Genomic DNA, 18122 nt, shown 5'->3' with positions numbered 1-18122 from the left:
TTTCTACTCCCACGGGCCACAGTGCAGCCCTTTTAAAGTTCGAAGGATACTAAACTGGCCCTTTTTGAGGAAAGTTTGGAGACCCCTAGGCTAGATGGTATATAAATTTGTAAATACAAATTCTAACTCTCTAGCTGTTTTATCAATAAAGTGTTTTCATATAATAAGTTACTGTGGCATTTACTTTAAATTTTATTTTATATGTTACATTTTTGCAATCTTACCTTAACAAATTGAGATCAGTTCCTGATCATGTGACCACTGTGACAGCCAGTCACAACAATCATGTAATCAGGAAGTTCATTCCCCCCATCCTAAAGACCTAGATAAACCTTCACACACAGTAGTCACCATAATGTGTTTTAATGGCAATTTGCCCCGTTCACAGCATTTGATGTTGCAATTTTGATCTTAAAAGAAATTGTCTGTACCACTTGCTGCCACACCCAGACAGGAATATTTACACTATGAATCCATTCAAAATTAAATATTTCACATGTGGATCCAGATATGATCAAGCTCCACACTCCACAATCACATCCTAAAGTGGTTGTAAACCCTTACATATACCAAGTGAAGTGGTTGGCCTCAGGGGATATGCAGAGATGAAACAAATCCTCCTACAGTTGTACCTGTCTATCTGCAGTCTTCTCTTCTCTACATTCATTCAAAGTCCAGAAATTATAAAGCTTGTCTGAGCTATCAGAAAATAAGGGGACAGAGAGCTACTGCAGCATACTGCAGAGCTCAGTGATAGCTGATTGTAGGGAAAGGATACACCGCGCTTCACAGAGCACACAGGAACAGAACTGAGACAGATAATTACAGGTTGTGTACTGGACCGCCCTACCCTGTCACCATTTTCTCTTGGTGTCAGGAAAAGTCATCAGAAGTGACCCATGCAGATAGCAGAGGAATGAGGCAGCAGACAGAAATTACAGTTAGTGCTCTTAATTGAGACAGTTACACACTATGTAGGGATATGCTTTGTTCATATTTTATGTCTGAGGTTTACAATCACTTTAAGTGCTGGCTTGGCTTGTCTCCACCAAAACAATCAATTCTACCAGCAACTGGAAACTACACACAAGATGCAAAACAATATTCTTCCTTCATTAAAATAATACTAATTTCCCCTTATTAAAATAGCCAGCATGACACAGAAGTTCCTGCTGGCTATTTTAATAAAGGAAAAATATTAATTTGCATCTCACTGTGCAGTGTTCCTTTTGATCCTTTCCCTCCGCTAGCTGTCAAATTTTTTTTTAAAAATGCGGTCATGTGGGGCTCCACTCACCCGCCTGCGTCACACATTCACAGTCCTCTGTGAATGAGAAAACTACAAATTCCGACTTAGCGGCTGTTGGCTTGTAGTTCTCAATGAACTACCACGACGCTGTGAGAGCTGTTGTAGTTCTTTGATTCTACCTGTTAGTATATCTGCTTGCCCATACATCCCGTACAGGCAAGCAGATATACTGACACATCTGCAGGAGACCTGCATGGCACCAGTGATCTGCTGATTGCTGGTGCAATGCTTTACAGGCTCCTGCAACAAAAAATAATAAATGCACATTTGTTTTACCTGCAAAAAAATGTGATTTATTATTTTTTGTCAAAAAGTGAACTTGTCTTTTAATAAACTGAAATTATGATTTGTTAGACACCAAACATGACATTATGTATTATGAATGTCCCTCCTGGACCTTGTAATATAGGCATGTTTGGTGTCTAACTGATTGGCATTTTTGCATACATTAATGTAGCCACTTTCAAAGAATGCAACTCTATTTCCGTAGGAGTTATGGAATATTAATTCAAGTTGAGGACTCAAGATTTATGACATTTCAGCTCTCATTCAATATAGGTCATTACCCCACAGTCTCACAGTTGTATATTCCTCACTACACTGTTTACAGCTGTTTATGACAGGACCATTAGGAGTCTTGTGCAGACTCTGGCTATTGGCTGTTTACAACATTTCTGTTTTGCTTCTAGCTTGGACTGTTTCAGTGGGGTTTTATGATACATCTGTTTTTTGTTAAATGTGACTAAAGATGACTGTGTTTCATCAAATGTGTCATCTTCCAAGGATGCCTAGTACTGACATGAGATTTAAATCTTACTGTGTTTATTACCAACTTGTAACTTTTGTGAAAACTGAGGGTGGCACTGTGTTCAGTAGGATTCCCCCATTCTCTTCATGTAGTTTGGGGTTCTTCAGACCACATTATCATCTGAGTCTGAACCTGCTGTGGGAAGATTAGATGGTTGTGTTTGCACCATAAACCAAACCTTCCTCCTGTTGGGCACATTATCCTCACTTCCTGTGTGGTCAAATGGACAGAAAGTGAGGGCAAATACCTTCAATGAGGGCACAGACAGTAAGACAGTAATAAAAACCAGACAGAGGTTCTAACACACTTTATCCAATAATACAAAGAGGGTTTTTGGTGGGGCTAGACCATAAAGCTGAATATTAGGAAGAGAAAAAAAGGGGGTTTCTCTTCCCAATATTCAGCCTTATAGTCTAGCTCAAACTTACTTTGCTGGAGCTAGACTATTATTATTTTACAGTGCAATTTCTACAAGACAGAAATAAAATAGTTTCTTTGCCATTGTCTGTGATTATTTCAAACACACCTGTTCGATAAGCTCCTCTTCATGAAGAAGGTAAAGCTTTGAGATGTTATATTGCTCTTCTAGAGCTAGTGCAAAGTGCTCAATTATATTGATTGACAATTTCTCTTTGAGGGTCATAATTATGTCCTAAAAAGAAATACAATTTTAGAAATGCATATTGTGAGATATATCTAAAGTAAAAGTTCAGATAAGTACAGTGCCAGATATGTTTGACGTGTGATTAATAACAATAGAAGCTCAGATCAGAACATGTATAGACATATTTACAGTGTGTAACAGGGCAAAATAAAAAACAAAAATATACAGTACATTTCTGCAAAACATGCACTATGCCTTTGTGTTATCCTTTTAAGGCTAGGTTCACACATATGTGGTGTGGTATATCGCATGTGATTCGCACAGGAACCACACCGTATTCCTGTGGAAATCTCATGCGAATTGTGTGCGGTGCGATTTGAGCCATACCTTTTCAATGGTTCAAATTGCACCGCATCCGCACCAAAAAGGTGAAGGACCCTTTTTTTGGTCTGCACTAGAATCAGATCGCATGGGTGTTCACATATCGCACCATGTTTTGTGGACCGATTTCGGGGTGTTGTTAACTTAACATAAACACTTGCAGCGGTTCGCATAAACGGGGTGCAATTCTGATGCGGTGCGGAATTTGCACAAAAGACACTGCAAATTCTGCATCGCATCAGTGTGAACCCAGGCTCAAGATCCTTCAAGTACAGAAATTTTCCTGTCAATTCACCAGAATTGCAGCTAAGTCCTGTTTTGGACTGACAAGCACAGCAATTCCTTGGATTGTGTACAGTCAGCCCTGCCCTGGTGTCTTTTGCTAAAGTACTCAAACTCTCCCCCTATTTTTTTCTCCACAGCACAGAAACAAATTCTTCTGTCTTCTAGCAGAGATAATTAAACTTCTTGAGATAATACAGGCGCACAGAACAATCAGACAATAATCAACAGGTATAGCAAACAAATATTGAACAATTATAGCAAAAAAATTTATAATGATATGTTTACCTGTCCAAAAGGAAGCAAATAAGAGATGTTCATCATTTTTGTTTATGTTCACTTTCATATGGAAAATTGCAGTAATTTGAGGTTAAATAAACTACAACAGCTAATGAGAATTTGTAATTTACTGGTCTGAATTAAAGTGTAAGTCCGTCCAGTCAAAACTTAACTAAGCTAAAATTTACTCTATCCCCATTCTAAGCCTATTTTATTTAACCTGTAAAAGAAAAAATGTCTGTATTTACCTATTCTAAAGTTGCTCCAGTCCGGTTACCTGATCGGGTCAGAGCACCGGCTTCAGTGTAGAGGAAGGACAGGTGACAACAGATGCCCCATAGTGTGCTTATGGGTGACATCATCTCCCAGGCATTCCAGCCATTGCCAGTGATATCTCCTCTAAAGCTGTCCCTGGAGAGATCATGTGACTGGACTCGAGTGACTTCAGAATAGATAAGTATACAGATCTTTCCATTTACAGGCTTAGAATGGGGATGGGGGTAACCACTTCCCGACTGCCCTATAGCAGAAATACTGCTACAGGGAGGCACAGGTGTGCAAAATCACGTATATATACGTGATTTCGCATTTCCGGGAAGGGGGCGCAACCACGGCTGTCAATCACCAGGTCGCAGCCAATGATTACTCACCAGCGCCCGGTGACTACCAAGGTTCTCTGACAGGGAGGAGAACTGTTTTGTTTACTAACAGTTCTCTTCCCTGTCAACTCGGGTACACTGCTTTGGATGGCAGTGCATAGCACAGCCATTCAAAGCAGTGTGCTTACAGTGAAGCACACAGACACTGGCCCATAGTAAAACACACCCAGCACACAGTTAACCCTTTGATTGCCCCACATGTTAACCCCTTCCACCCCGTGCCATTAGTACAGTGTTAATGCTTTTTTTAGCACTGATCACTGTATTGGAGTCACTGGAGATGTCAGTGACACCAAGTCATTTCTCGCAGTGTCAGAATGTTCGCCGCAGTCCCGCTAAAAGTCGCTGATCGCTGACATAACTAGTAGGAAGAAAAAGAAAATCCCTGTATCTATACCGCCATTTGTAAATGCTATAACTTTCACGTAAACCAATTAATTTGCACGTATTGGGATTTTTTTTAGCAAAGACATGTAGCAGAATACATTTTGTCCTAAATTTATGACAAAATTTGATTTTTTTAATTTTTTTACTGGGTATGTTTAATAGCAAAAACTCAAAAATATAGTTTTTTTCTCAAAATTGTCTGTCTTTTAATTAATAGTGCAAAAAATTAAAAACACAAGGCAATTAAATACCACAGAAAGAAAGCTCAGTTTGTGGGAAAAAAAAGGATGTAAATTTCATTTGGGTGCAGCACTGCATGGCTGCACAGTTGTCAGTTAAAGTAAAGCAGCGCCTTAACACAAAAATGGCCTGGTCAGGAAGGGGGGGGGGGGTAAATCCTCAGGAAGGCAAGTGGTTAAACTTAGGTTTTGACTGAAATTGCACTTTACGTAAAGGAAATTTGACTGACTGCTGTGAATTAGCGCTGTTTGAATAACATTATGCAACATTATGCCTTGCGCTTATGCCATGTTTTTGTGGTACTCTCACCAAAAAAAGCAGCAGCTTTTGTTTTATTTGTAAGACTTCTAATCAATGGAATTCTGGACAAGGGATCTCATACGTCTGCTGTCACCAGTAAAATTTTGAGACAGATAACTCTCTATATTGCTGGTTTAAAATATATTGCAAGAACAAATAAATAACATGAAGTCAATAAAACTTTTCATTTATTTGAGAATTAATGTATTTACACTAGAAATGCTAAGCACATCTGGGTCTATTTAAAATGTGATTAGTCTAATTAATAGCATTTGTGATTATACATTCCTGGTCTCTTGCTTGTGCAAAATCAGACAAAATACAAGAAACAGAAAACAATGGGGGTTCTTTATTTGCCATTTAATAGCCAAGAGGCATAATTAACTCCTCCATTGGGCTGATACTCAATCCTCTCTCTCTCTTCTCTTCTTTTTCCTTTGTTTTTTTTCTCTCTTTCTTTCTCTTTCCAGTTTTTTCTTCCCTTTACACATGTTCAGCATAAGGAGTAAACTGAACTCAGATTTTCTCATCTAAGTTTAGAATAATTATTTTGGACATTATCACTTATTATGCTCTTCATGGCCGGATCTAGGGGGGTACTGGGGTGGGCTACACCCCCCCAGATTTCACTTTTGCCCCTCCAGGCTGGCCACCGCATTGAAATTCTGCCTGGCTGCTTAGTTCCTCTCCCCATTTCCACACTTAGGTCTGGAACAAAGCGGGTGAAGAGGGGCAGCCTGAAGTAGGGAACTAAATCGAAAAAGTCCAAGAGAACTCACTTCGGTAGAGTGGAAAGAGTGGGGAGGAGGTGCAATCTGTGCTCTCCTCCTCCTGTCAGCACAGCGATTCCTCCATGCAGCAGGTGACACAGGATCGCTGTTTATTGGGCTGTACACATAGGTTTGATTACGTGCCCCTATCCACATTACCTACTGCTGGGAGATGGGCAGCCCTTGGGGGACATAGGGGGTGGGTAATCAAACCTGTGTGTACAGCCTGATGAAGAGCGATCCTGTGTCATCTGCTACATGGAGAATCGCTGTTCTGACAGGAGGAGGAGAGTACAGCCCAGCTCACCAACTCCGGCTCTATAGCGGATTCCCTGACTGTAATTTTATTTGGAGGAGTTGGAACATACAGGTGCGGAATTGTACTGGGACCATTCATTTGTGCTTGGGTTCAGCTAAGAGGTTTGTGGAGGAGGAGGGATGGGGGGTTATTTGTGCAGGGTAGGGCAATTTTTTTTTTGGGGGGGGGATTTGTGCAGCTAGTTGGAGAAATGGGGGGTGTTATTTTTGCTAGGAGAGGCTGGTGAGATATTGGCTAAGAGCAGGAATGGGGGGATTTGACCCCCTGTACCCTGTCCTGCTGACCCCCTGGTCCTCTGTTCTGCTGGCGCCATGTCTTCCATTCCACTGACCCCCTGTTCTCCGTCCTGCTGACCACCTGTCCTCCATCTGCTGACCCCTGTAAACTGCCCTGGTAACCCCCTGTCCTCCATCCTGCCACTTTCCTGTCCTCCAATCTGCTGCCCCCCTGTCCTCCAATCTGCTGACCCCGTGTCCTCCATCCTGCTGACCCCTGTCCTCTGCCCTACTGACCCCGTCCTCCATCCTGCTGACCCCTGTACACTGCCCCGCTGACCCCCTGTTCTCCGTTTTGCTGATCCCCTGTCCTCCATTCTGCTAACACCCGGTCCTCCATCCTGCTGACCCCTGTACACTTCCCTACTGACGCCATGTCCTCTATCCGGCAGACCCCCGTACACTGCCCTACTGACTTCTATACACTGCCCCGCTGACCTTACATGCTCTGCCCCCTTGAAATTTTTTACTGCACCCCCACATCAGACATGCCAGATCTGGCGCTGATGCTCTTGCACCAAAAAAAGTTTTTTTTTTTTTATGGAATCAGAATAATTTTAAAAGAGTCAGCCTGCCTGCTATATTCTGATACTTCAGTGTATCAGTTCACACCAGGGCAGTTGTACTATACTGAGCAGTGTTGCACAACACAGGCAGAATACAAAGACAAGGGCATGTTCATACCAATGTGCTGCATTGGTGTGCAGTGCCATATATTGCAACATCATTTTATCGCAGTGCATAGCACGGCACCACATTATACAGCTCTACATGCCACCATACCACAGTATTTTGCAATGCACTGCTGTGTGTAGACTTGAATAAGTGTTTTCTTGTTACACTTCAAATAAAGTTAAAAAAAAGTAAACAGTGCGAAGCTCTGCAAAAGCACATTGCACTGACCCTCACTAATCCTACACAGTGTATACCAGCGGCCGCACATTGTAGTTCAGTCCTAGTGAGAACAAGATCTTACTTGTTCAACTCAGTTTAATAAAATGGCAGAAGATTAGCTGTGCTGAATGATATCTACCATATAGCATCCTGCCAACATCCCCAAAATGACAATTGCAACCAGGGGTGGACTGACAACTCATGGGGCCCCCAGGCAATAGGGGATCATGGGGCCCCTGTGTCCTTGCCCACACTCAAAAAAGCCTATGAAAAAGGTACCGGGGCATCTCATGGGGCCCACTACAGACTCTGGGCTCTCGGGCAGTGCCCGAGTTTCCAAATGGTCAGTTCGCCCCTGATTGCAACACTAGATCCAACCCCCCCTTGGGACTTTTCAGGCAGAAGCATGATAGAGTGTGTCATCTAAAAATTATAATTTGACATTTACTAGCAACTTTGCAGGATTTGTAGGTCTCTTTTATCTTATTGATGTTAACCTCAAGTATTGAGATGTATTCTGACTACTATAGACTATCTACCTCTTCCCCACTCAATTTTGGGCGATTTGTGGCCTCTTTTGTCCCAGAAGTATTTAGTAGATCAACCCTACTCCTGCACTGTATATTCTTTTGTACTTTTACAGACTTTTGGACACACTCTGTGGGGTCACCAGGGATCCTTGCTGTGGATTGATAGACCTTTTGGGGTCATTGTCTTGCGGTTTCCTGAGGACGCTGGCAGATCTCAACCTTGTAGGATTTACTTTTTGTTAACTTCACATGTAACATTATCTGCATTGATTATGTAAGTGTAGACTAAAATTGTCTTTTTTGTACCACCATTAGAGATGAGCGAAGAAATGAAAAATTCGATTCGACTGATTCGGCGAATTCGTGGACAATATTCGATTCGAGTCGAATAAATTCGCTGTGAATTTAACTTAAAAAAGGGTGTTTCTAGGCTTCAGAGAGACTTAATATTAGTGCAGAACACTGTACCTTTAATTTAAATGCCCTTGGAGTCTGCTGGGGAAGAGAAATAATACTGTCAGTCAGTATGACATGCAGATGAGTGCCGTCGATCTTAGAATCACCGCACACTTCACTCATTTGGCCAGTCACGGGGCCAAAACCAGTGTTTGGAGCCACAGTGTGGCGGTGGAGGCAGCAGCAATGGGAGGCCATACAGCAACCTATGACAAAATGGAAACCAGCAGGAGTGTGAGGAGACCTGAAAGTGGCACATGGCAGAGTGGGAGCAATGGGAGGCGGTACAGGGACCCAGGTCACACTGTGGGCCCAGCAGCAACGTGACCAGGCGGTACGGGGGCCCATGGCAGATTTGGGGCCTGGCAGCACCTATGGGAGGCCTGTAATCTGCCAGCACCCTATGACAAAATGGAACCCTGGGCTGGGGCAGGCAGAACCGCCGTATCTTTATCACGGTTTTCCCAGGCCACCGAATGGCGACGCTGCATATGCTGACGCAACACTGTAGTCCCAACATGGGCCCCCTGGCCACGCTTGACTTTCTGGCCACATAGTCGACATACGGCTACGTTTACTTCCTCGGGCGGCTTGACGAAAAATTGCCACACCGCAGAGTAGGAAACTTTGCCTCCGCTACTCCTCACTGGCTGACTGCTACTTCCTCCGTGCACACCGGCACCACTACTGGCCGTGGTGGTAGGCTGCAGTGGAGCTGGTGCTCTACTCCGTGGCCGTTTGCCTCCACTGACACTGCTGCGACCCTGCTGCCTCCTGGCAGCAGCAATGGGAGGCCGTACAGGGACCCATGAGAGACTCTGGACTTGGCAGCAGCATGAGGAGGCGGTATATAGGGGCCCATGGCAGATTAGGGGCCTGGCAGCAGCTATGGGAGGCCCGTAATCTGCCAGCACCCTATGTCAAAAAATTCAACACACCAGCAGTGTGAAGAGACCTGAATGTGGCACATGGCAGAGTGTGGCGATGGAAACAGCAGCAATGGGAGGCCGTACAGGGACCCATGAGAGACTCTGGACTTGGCAGCAGCATGAGGAGGCGGTATATAGGGGCCCATGGCAGATTAGGGGCCTGGCAGCAGCTATGGGAGGCCCGTAATCTGCCAGCACCCTATGTCAAAAAATTCAACACAACAGCAGTGTGTGAGGAGACCTGAAAGTGGCACATGGCAGAGTGTGGCGATGGAGACAGCAGCAATGGGAGGCCGTACAGGGACCCATGAGAGACTCTGGACTTGGCAGCAGCATGAGGAGGCGGTATATAGGGGCCCATGGCAGATTAGGGGCCTGGCAGCAGCTATGGGAGGCCCGTAATCTGCCAGCACCCTATGTCAAAAAATTGAAAACACAAGCAGTGTGAAGAGACCTGAATGTGGCACATGGCAGAGTGTGGCGATGGAGACAGCAGCAATGGGAGGCCGTACAGGGACCCATGAGAGACTCTGGACTTGGCAGCAGCATGAGGAGGCGGTATATAGGGGCCCATGGCAGATTAGGGGCCTGGCAGCAGCTATGGGAGGCCCGTAATCTGCCAGCACCCTATGTCAAAAAATTCAACACAACAGCAGTGTGTGAGGAGACCTGAAAGTGGCACATGGCAGAGTGTGGCGATGGAGACAGCAGCAATGGGAGGCCGTACAGGGACCCATGAGAGACTCTGGACTTGGCAGCAGCATGAGGAGGCGGTATATAGGGGCCCATGGCAGATTAGGAGCCTGGCAGCAGCTATGGGAGGCCCATAATCTGCCAGCACCCTATGTCAAAAAATTCAACACACCAGCAGTGTGAAGAGACCTGAATGTGGCACATGGCAGAGTGTGGCGATGGAAACAGCAGCAATGGGAGGCCGTACAGGGACCCATGAGAGACTCTGGACTTGGCAGCAGCATGAGGAGGCGGTATATAGGGGCCCATGGCAGATTAGGGGCCTGGCAGCAGCTATGGGAGGCCCGTAATCTGCCAGCACCCTATGTCAAAAAATTCAACACAACAGCAGTGTGTGAGGAGACCTGAAAGTGGCACATGGCAGAGTGTGGCGATGGAGACAGCAGCAATGGGAGGCCGTACAGGGACCCATGAGAGACTCTGGACTTGGCAGCAGCATGAGGAGGCGGTATATAGGGGCCCATGGCAGATTAGGGGCCTGGCAGCAGCTATGGGAGGCCCGTAATCTGCCAGCACCCTATGTCAAAAAATTGAAAACACAAGCAGTGTGAAGAGACCTGAATGTGGCACATGGCAGAGTGTGGCGATGGAGACAGCAGCAATGGGAGGCTGTACAGGGACCCATGAGAGACTCTGGACTTGGCAGCAGCATGAGGAGGCGGTATATAGGGGCCCATGGCAGATTACGTGCCTGGCAGCAGCAATGGGAGGCCCGTAATCTGCCAGCACCCTATGTCAAAAAATTGAACACACCAGCAGTGTGAGGAGACCTCAAAGTGGCAAATGGCAGAGTGGGAGCAATGGGAGGCGGTACAGGGACCCAGGTCACACTGTGGGCTCAGCAGCAGCGTGACCAGGCGGTACGGGGGCCCATGGCCGATTTGGGGCCTGGTGGCACCTATGGAAGGCCTGTAATCTGCCAGCAACCTATGAAAAAATGGACAACCGCAGGAGTGTGAGGAGATTTCAAAGTGGCACATGGCAGAGTGGAAGCAATGGGAGGCCGTACAGGGACCCAGGTCACACTGTGGGCTCAGCAGCAGCGTGACCAGGCGGTACGGGGGCCCATGGCCGATTTGGGGCCTGGCGGCACCTATGGGAGGCCTGTAATCTGCCAGCACCCTATGACAAAATGGAACCCTGGTGTCAGGAATCCCCGCTGCGACGGGCTCGGCGCAGGCGCAGTGCACCGCTCCGTGTCAGAATGCGGGCACTGAGACCTGGCCGTCCGCGGCGAGGGAGTTCGCGCATGCGCAGTGGGGACCGCGCGCGCGCGCGTGGCACCAATGGCAGCGCAGGGCGGGATATTTAAACGGCCCTGAGCTGTCATTCAGTGCCTTCTGGTCTTTCCTTGTATCCTGTATCTGCGAACCTGTTCTAGTAAGTTATTGACCCGGATTTTACCTGACCTTGTTGCCTTCTCCTGCCCAGACCCTTGCTTTGCCTGACCTCTCTCCTGAATGCCCCTGTTTGGATCTGACCTTCCGTTGCTGACCTGGCGTGTGACCCGACTACTCTCTGCCCGCTGCCTTGTACTGCTCCGTCCCCACTGTTACCGACCCGGCCCGTTTGACCCCGCACTTGCTCAGCCATCCATCCATCCATCCCGACGGGATCACCCGACCTCCTCACATCAGGCTCTTCCCTGCGGGAGCCCCTGGCGAATACCGCTACCACTGACGGGCGTGCTCAGTAGCCACGACCTGGTCTCGGGGTACTTCAAGTCCATCCCCACCATCAGGGGCTCTGGTGAACACGTACCCTGGGGCTTAGATACCGTGCGCTGGGGACGCCTGGCCAGTGGAGTGCTAGTGGTACCGCCTGGTGGTCCCTTACAGTACCAGAAGGCCATGACTGAGCCTGGAGGAGGGTCAGCCCCGCTGGGAGATATTTGCAGGCACCTATCAGCCCTGACACAGGCTGTGGCAACCTTGCAGGACAAATGCACGCACCTGGAAAACCGTTTCCAGACCCGCTCTGCATCTGGCCCTGCTCCACAGGCCCCTGTTTCCGCTCCCCCGGTAGAAGAAGCTCTGGGGCCAGCTTCAGGGGCCTCTGCTCCTCTACCGAGGGTTGAACCCCGAGTACCACTGCCTGAGCGTTTTCACGGGGACCGAACACGCTTCAGGTCTTTTCGGGATTCCTGCCTCCTGTTTTTTGAATTGCAACCCCGCACCTTCCTAACGGAATCAGTGAAAGTGGGATTTTTAATTTCACTATTGCAGGGTGAACCCCAAGATTGGGCCCATCGGTTAAGGGCAAACCATGACCCTCACCTGGGAATGGTCAGCGGTTTTTTTGAAGCTATGGCCATCCTTTATGATGATCCACAGCGGGCAGCCTCTGCTGAAGCAATGTTATCCACGCTTCGACAGGGCCGCCGGGCGGCAGAAGAATACGCCTCTGAATTTAGGTGTTGGATGGGGGACACACGCTGGAACGAGTTCGCGTTGCGACACCAGTTCCGTATGGGTCTGTCAGAGCCCTTGAAGGATGAGCTGGCCCGAGTGGGGGTTCCCGAGTCACTAGAAGACCTAATAGCCCTGACGATTCAAATAGACCGTAGACTGCGGGAACGCAGGTTGGAGAGGTCCGGTCAGGGTCACGGAAATGCATGGGGTCCAATTCCAGGCCCCAGCCAACAAACCAGAACAAAGATCCAGAACCCACTTCCAGGAGATGCGCAGGAACCAATGCAACTAGGCCTGGCTCGGCCTAAATTATCGCCAGAAGAACGCCAGCGGAGACGCTCTCTGAACCTCTGCTTCTACTGCGGTGAAGCCGATCATATGGTACGATCCTGCCCTCAGAAAATGAGTAAGTGCACCTCTTTTTCTTCTCTGGCTATTGGCAAGGTCAGTCCGTCCCAATACTTAGTGGTGCCACTCTCCTTTCAGCTTCCAGAAAGGACCGTGGAGGTGACGGCCATAGTTGATTCAGGGGCATGCAGTTGTTTCCTGGATTTAGATTTTGCTCATCAGCAGGGGATTCCCCTCCAGCCCAGAAAACGGGGCTTTACCATATTTCTGGCAGATGGCTCCCAGATAAAGTCAGGAGTAGTTAACCAGGAAACTCCCCCTATCGCCACTACCATTGCTAACCAGCATCAGGAATTCCTCCGCCTAGATGCCATTGCGTCACCTCTTTTTCCAGTCATTTTGGGACTCCCTTGGTTGCGGGCCCATACCCCCCAAATTGACTGGGAAACCGGGTCTATCTTGTTCCCGTCCCTGTATTGTCAGGAACACTGTCACACTGCGGGCTCTGCAGCCCCCCAGGTCCTCCTGTGCTCCGAGGGAGACTCCGACCTGAAACAGGTTATTCCCGCAGCATACCACGAATTCTTAGATGTATTCAGTAAACGGGGGGCAGACACCTTGCCCCCCCACCGCCCGTATGACTGTCCAATTGATCTGTTGCCCGGCTCCGAGATCCCTTTTGGACGGATTTTTCCCCTGTCTGAGCTAGAATTGGGGGCCCTGAAGGAATACATAGAGGACAGTCTCCAGAAGGGGTTCATCCGTGCCTCTACTTCACCAGCCGGAGCGGGGATCTTCTTTGTAGAGAAAAAAGACAAATCTCTGCGACCCTGCATTGACTATCGTGAACTGAACAGAGTCACGATTAAAAATCGTTACCCTCTGCCATTGGTACCCGAATTATTTCAGAGCCTGAAGGCTGCGACAATATTTACTAAACTAGATCTCAGGGGGGCCTACAACTTGGTTCGCATAAGGGAAGGGGATGAGTGGAAGACAGCATTTCGTACCCGGTTTGGGCATTTCGAATATCTGGTAATGCCATTTGGACTGTGCAATGCCCCAGCCACATTCCAACATTTTGTAAACGACATTTTCCAGGATTACCTTGACGTTTTTGTAATAGTTTACCTAGACGATATACTGATCTTCTCATCCTCTCTGGAGGATCACAGAATACACGTGACAAAGGTTTTGGGTCGATTGCGCCAGCATGGGTTATACGCCAAAGCAGATAAGTGCAGTTTCGAGCAGTCCAGCATCGCGTTTCTGGGGTTGATTATCTCCACCACGGGAATCGCAATGGACCCTCAGAAGGTCTCTGCAATTTTGGATTGGCCTGTGCCCACAGACAAAAAGGGCATCCAGCGCTTTATAGGCTTTGCGAATTTCTATCGGAAATTCATTAGGAACTTCTCGGGTCTGGTCTCCCCCATAACTCAGCTAACCAAACTTGGAACCCGCTTCAGATGGACGCCGGAGGCTCAGGAAGCCTTTGAGGCCTTGAAAAAACTATTTACCACGGCACCCATTTTGGGCCATCCAGACGCTTCCCTGCCCTACGTACTGGAGGTAGACGCCTCTGAGAATGCGGTGGGTTCCATCCTGTCCCAGAGAAAAGGCACCAAAGAATTACTCCACCCCATAGCGTTCTTCTCGAGGAAGCTCACCCCAGCCGAGAAGAACTACGATATTGGTGATCGGGAGTTGTTAGCCATCAAAACGGCACTGGAAGAATGGAGGTACTTGCTGGAAGGGGCCTCACACCCCATCTTGATCTTCACTGATCATAAAAACCTCGAGTACCTGAGGACTGCCAAACGGTTACGTCCGCGGCAGGCAAGATGGGCACTGTTTTTCTCCAGATTCATATTCCATATCACTTACAGGCCAGGGTCCAAAAATACAAAACCCGATGCGCTATCACGCATGTTCGAAGACTCCAAAGAAGAACCGGTACCTGATACTATTCTGTCCTCAGGGAATTTCTTGGCTCTCCAAACTGACCTTCGGTCCAAACTAATGGATGCATCCACGACCACAGTGACCCCAGCTGGGGTACCCCTCCAAAACAAGGGGGGACTCCTCTGGAAGGAAGGATTGATCATGGTACCCGAAGAGGTCCGAACCCTTGTCTTGGGGCAGTGTCATGACCATCCAATGGCGGGACACTTTGGCCCAGCGAAGACCCTGGAACTTCTCCAACGTTCCTTTTGGTGGCCAAACATGGCCAAGGATTGCAGGCTCTACGTAAAATCTTGCACCATCTGTCAGAAGAACAAGCCATCGAGGAACAAGGCCTGGGGGCTGCTGCGGCCCTTGCCGATCCCCGAGCGACCTTGGCAAAGGATCGCAATGGACTTTATAGTCGAGCTCCCCCCGTCTCAAGACCACACCGCGATCCTCGTAGTCATTGATCGGTTATCGAAAATGGCTCACTTTTTACCGTTAAAGAAGACTCCGTCAGCAGCCGAGACTGCGCGAATTTTTATCCAGGAAGTTATAAGACTACATGGAATTCCGGAGGACATCGTCTCGGATCGAGGGGTCCAATTCACGTCTAAATTTTGGAGGGCACTGTGTAAGGCCTTGGATATCAAATTATCCCTCTCCTCTGCGTTCCACCCCCAGACCAATGGACAGACCGAGAGGACCAACCAGACCCTAGAACAGTACCTGCGTTGCTACACATCCTTCCTACAGGATAATTGGCTACCACTCCTACCCCTGGCGGAGTTCGCGTACAACAACGCCAACCATTCTGCAACAGGGCAATCACCGTTTTTTTCAAACTACGGATTTCACCCTGTCTTTCTCCCTGACTTGGTCCCTGAATGCCCAGTTCCGGCGACACAGGACACGCTAGCTTTCTTCTCCTCCAACAATAAGATACTACAGGAGGCTATTGCTCGGGCCCAGGAGGACTACAAGAAGGCGTTTAACAAAAGACGAAGAGGGGACCTGGTGCTGCAGCCCGGGGATAAAGTGTGGTTGGCAACAACGAACTTGAAAATGCTATGTCCATCAAAGAAATTAGGACCAAAGTTCATAGGCCCCTTTTGCATAAAGCGGGCGGTCAATGAGGTGGCATACGAACTTGTCCTCCCTGACACACTCAAGATACACCCGGTCTTCCATGTGTCCTTGCTGAAACCAGTAATCCCCGATGCCTTCCCAGAACGAGAATCTCGACCTCCGGAGGCCATAACGGTCGAAGGTGAAGAAGAATTTGAGGTGGAATCAATCCTGAAGTACCGAAAGAGGGGGGGTCAGACCCAATTTTTTATTAAATGGAAGGGCTATGGCCCTGAGGATAATTCATGGGAACCAGCCCATAATGTCCATGCACCCCGACTTGTCCGGAGGTTCCTTCGTGATCACCCGTGGTGGAGAGATCGGGTGGGCACCCAGAGGTTGCCCGTAGGGGGGGGGCAATGTCAGGAATCCCCACTGCGACGGGCTCGGCGCAGGCGCAGTGCACCGCTCCGTGTCAGAATGCGGGCACTGAGACCTGGCCGTCCGCGGCGAGGGAGTTCGCGCATGCGCAGTGGGGACCGCGGGCGCGCGCGTGGCACCAATGGCAGCGCAGGGCGGGATATTTAAACGGCCCTGAGCTGTCATTCAGTGCCTTCTGGTCTTTCCTTGTATCCTGTATCTGCGAACCTGTTCTAGTAAGTTATTGACCCGGATTTTACCTGACCTTGTTGCCTTCGCCCAGACCCTTGCTTTGCCTGACCTCTCTCCTGAATGCCCCTGTTTGGATCTGACCTTCCGTTGCTGACCTGGCGTGTGACCCGACTACTCTCTGCCCGCTGCCTTGTACTGCTCCGTCCCCACTGTTACCGACCCGGCCCGTTTGACCCCGCACTTGCTCAGCCATCCATCCATCCATCCCGACGGGATCACCCGACCTCCTCACATCAGGCTCTTCCCTGCGGGAGCCCCTGGCGAATACCGCTACCACTGACGGGCGTGCTCAGTAGCCACGACCTGGTCTCGGGGTACTTCAAGTCCATCCCCACCATCAGGGGCTCTGGTGAACACGTACCCTGGGGCTTAGATACCGTGCGCTGGGGACGCCTGGCCAGTGGAGTGCTAGTGGTACCGCCTGGTGGTCCCTTACACCTGGGCTGGGGCAGGCAGAACCGCCGTATCTTTATCACGGTTTTCCCAGGCCACCGAATGGCGTCGCTGCATATGCTGACGCAAAGCTGTAGTCCCAACATGGGCCCCCTGGCCACGCTTGACTTTCTGGCCACATAGTCGACATACGGCTACGTTTACTTCCTCGGGCGGCTTGACGAAAAATTGCCACACCGCAGAGTAGGAAACTTTGCCTCCGCTACTCCTCACTGGCTGACTGCTACTTCCTCCGTGCACACTGGCACCACTACTGGCCGTGGTGGTAGGCTGCAGTGGAGCTGGTGCTCTACTCCGTGGCCGTTTGCCTCCACTGACACTGCTGCGAACCTGCTGCCTCCTGGCAGCAGCAATGGGAGGCCGTACAGGGACCCATGAGAGACTCTGGACTTGGCAGCAGCATGAGGAGGCGGTATATAGGGGCCCATGGCAGATTAGGGGCCTGGCAGCAGCTATGGGAGGCCCGTAATCTGCCAGCACCCTATGTCAAAAAATTCAACACAACAGCAGTGTGTGAGGAGACCTGAAAGTGGCACATGGCAGAGTGTGGCGATGGAGACAGCAGCAATGGGAGGCCGTACAGGGACCCATGAGAGACTCTGGACTTGGCAGCAGCATGAGGAGGCGGTATATAGGGGCCCATGGCAGATTAGGGGCCTGGCAGCAGCTATGGGAGGCCCGTAATCTGCCAGCACCCTATGTCAAAAAATTCAACACAACAGCAGTGTGTGAGGAGACCTGAAAGTGGAACATGGCAGAGTGTGGCGATGGAGACAGCAGCAATGGGAGGCCGTACAGGGACCCATGAGAGACTCTGGACTTGGCAGCAGCATGAGGAGGCGGTATATAGGGGCCCATGGCAGATTAGGGGCCTGGCAGCAGCTATGGGAGGCCCGTAATCTGCCAGCACCCTATGTCAAAAAATTGAAAACACAAGCAGTGTGAAGAGACCTGAATGTGGCACATGGCAGAGTGTGGCGATGGAGACAGCAGCAATGGGAGGCCGTACAGGGACCCATGAGAGACTCTGGACTTGGCAGCAGCATGA

At 49.0% G+C, this 18122-nt stretch overlaps 1 protein-coding gene across 1 annotated transcript in view; it reads right to left on the bottom strand.

Moving 5' to 3' along the window:
* FRMPD1 (FERM and PDZ domain containing 1) overlaps positions 1 to 18122 on the bottom strand; it is a 128103-nt gene that overhangs the window by 58620 nt on the left and 51361 nt on the right. The window contains exon 8 of the mRNA XM_089670914.1: positions 2644 to 2769. Coding sequence (XP_089527040.1) covers positions 2644 to 2769 — 126 coding nt within the window. The remainder of the gene's footprint in view (positions 1 to 2643; positions 2770 to 18122) is intronic.

The sequence above is a fragment of the Staurois parvus genome, unplaced genomic scaffold (assembly GCF_062004578.1).
Source record: "Staurois parvus isolate SC_StPar_1 unplaced genomic scaffold, SC_StPar_1.0 ptg000096l, whole genome shotgun sequence".
In the NCBI taxonomy this organism is placed as follows: domain Eukaryota; kingdom Metazoa; phylum Chordata; class Amphibia; order Anura; family Ranidae; genus Staurois; species Staurois parvus.
This window is presented reverse-complemented; position numbering and strand designations above follow the sequence as displayed.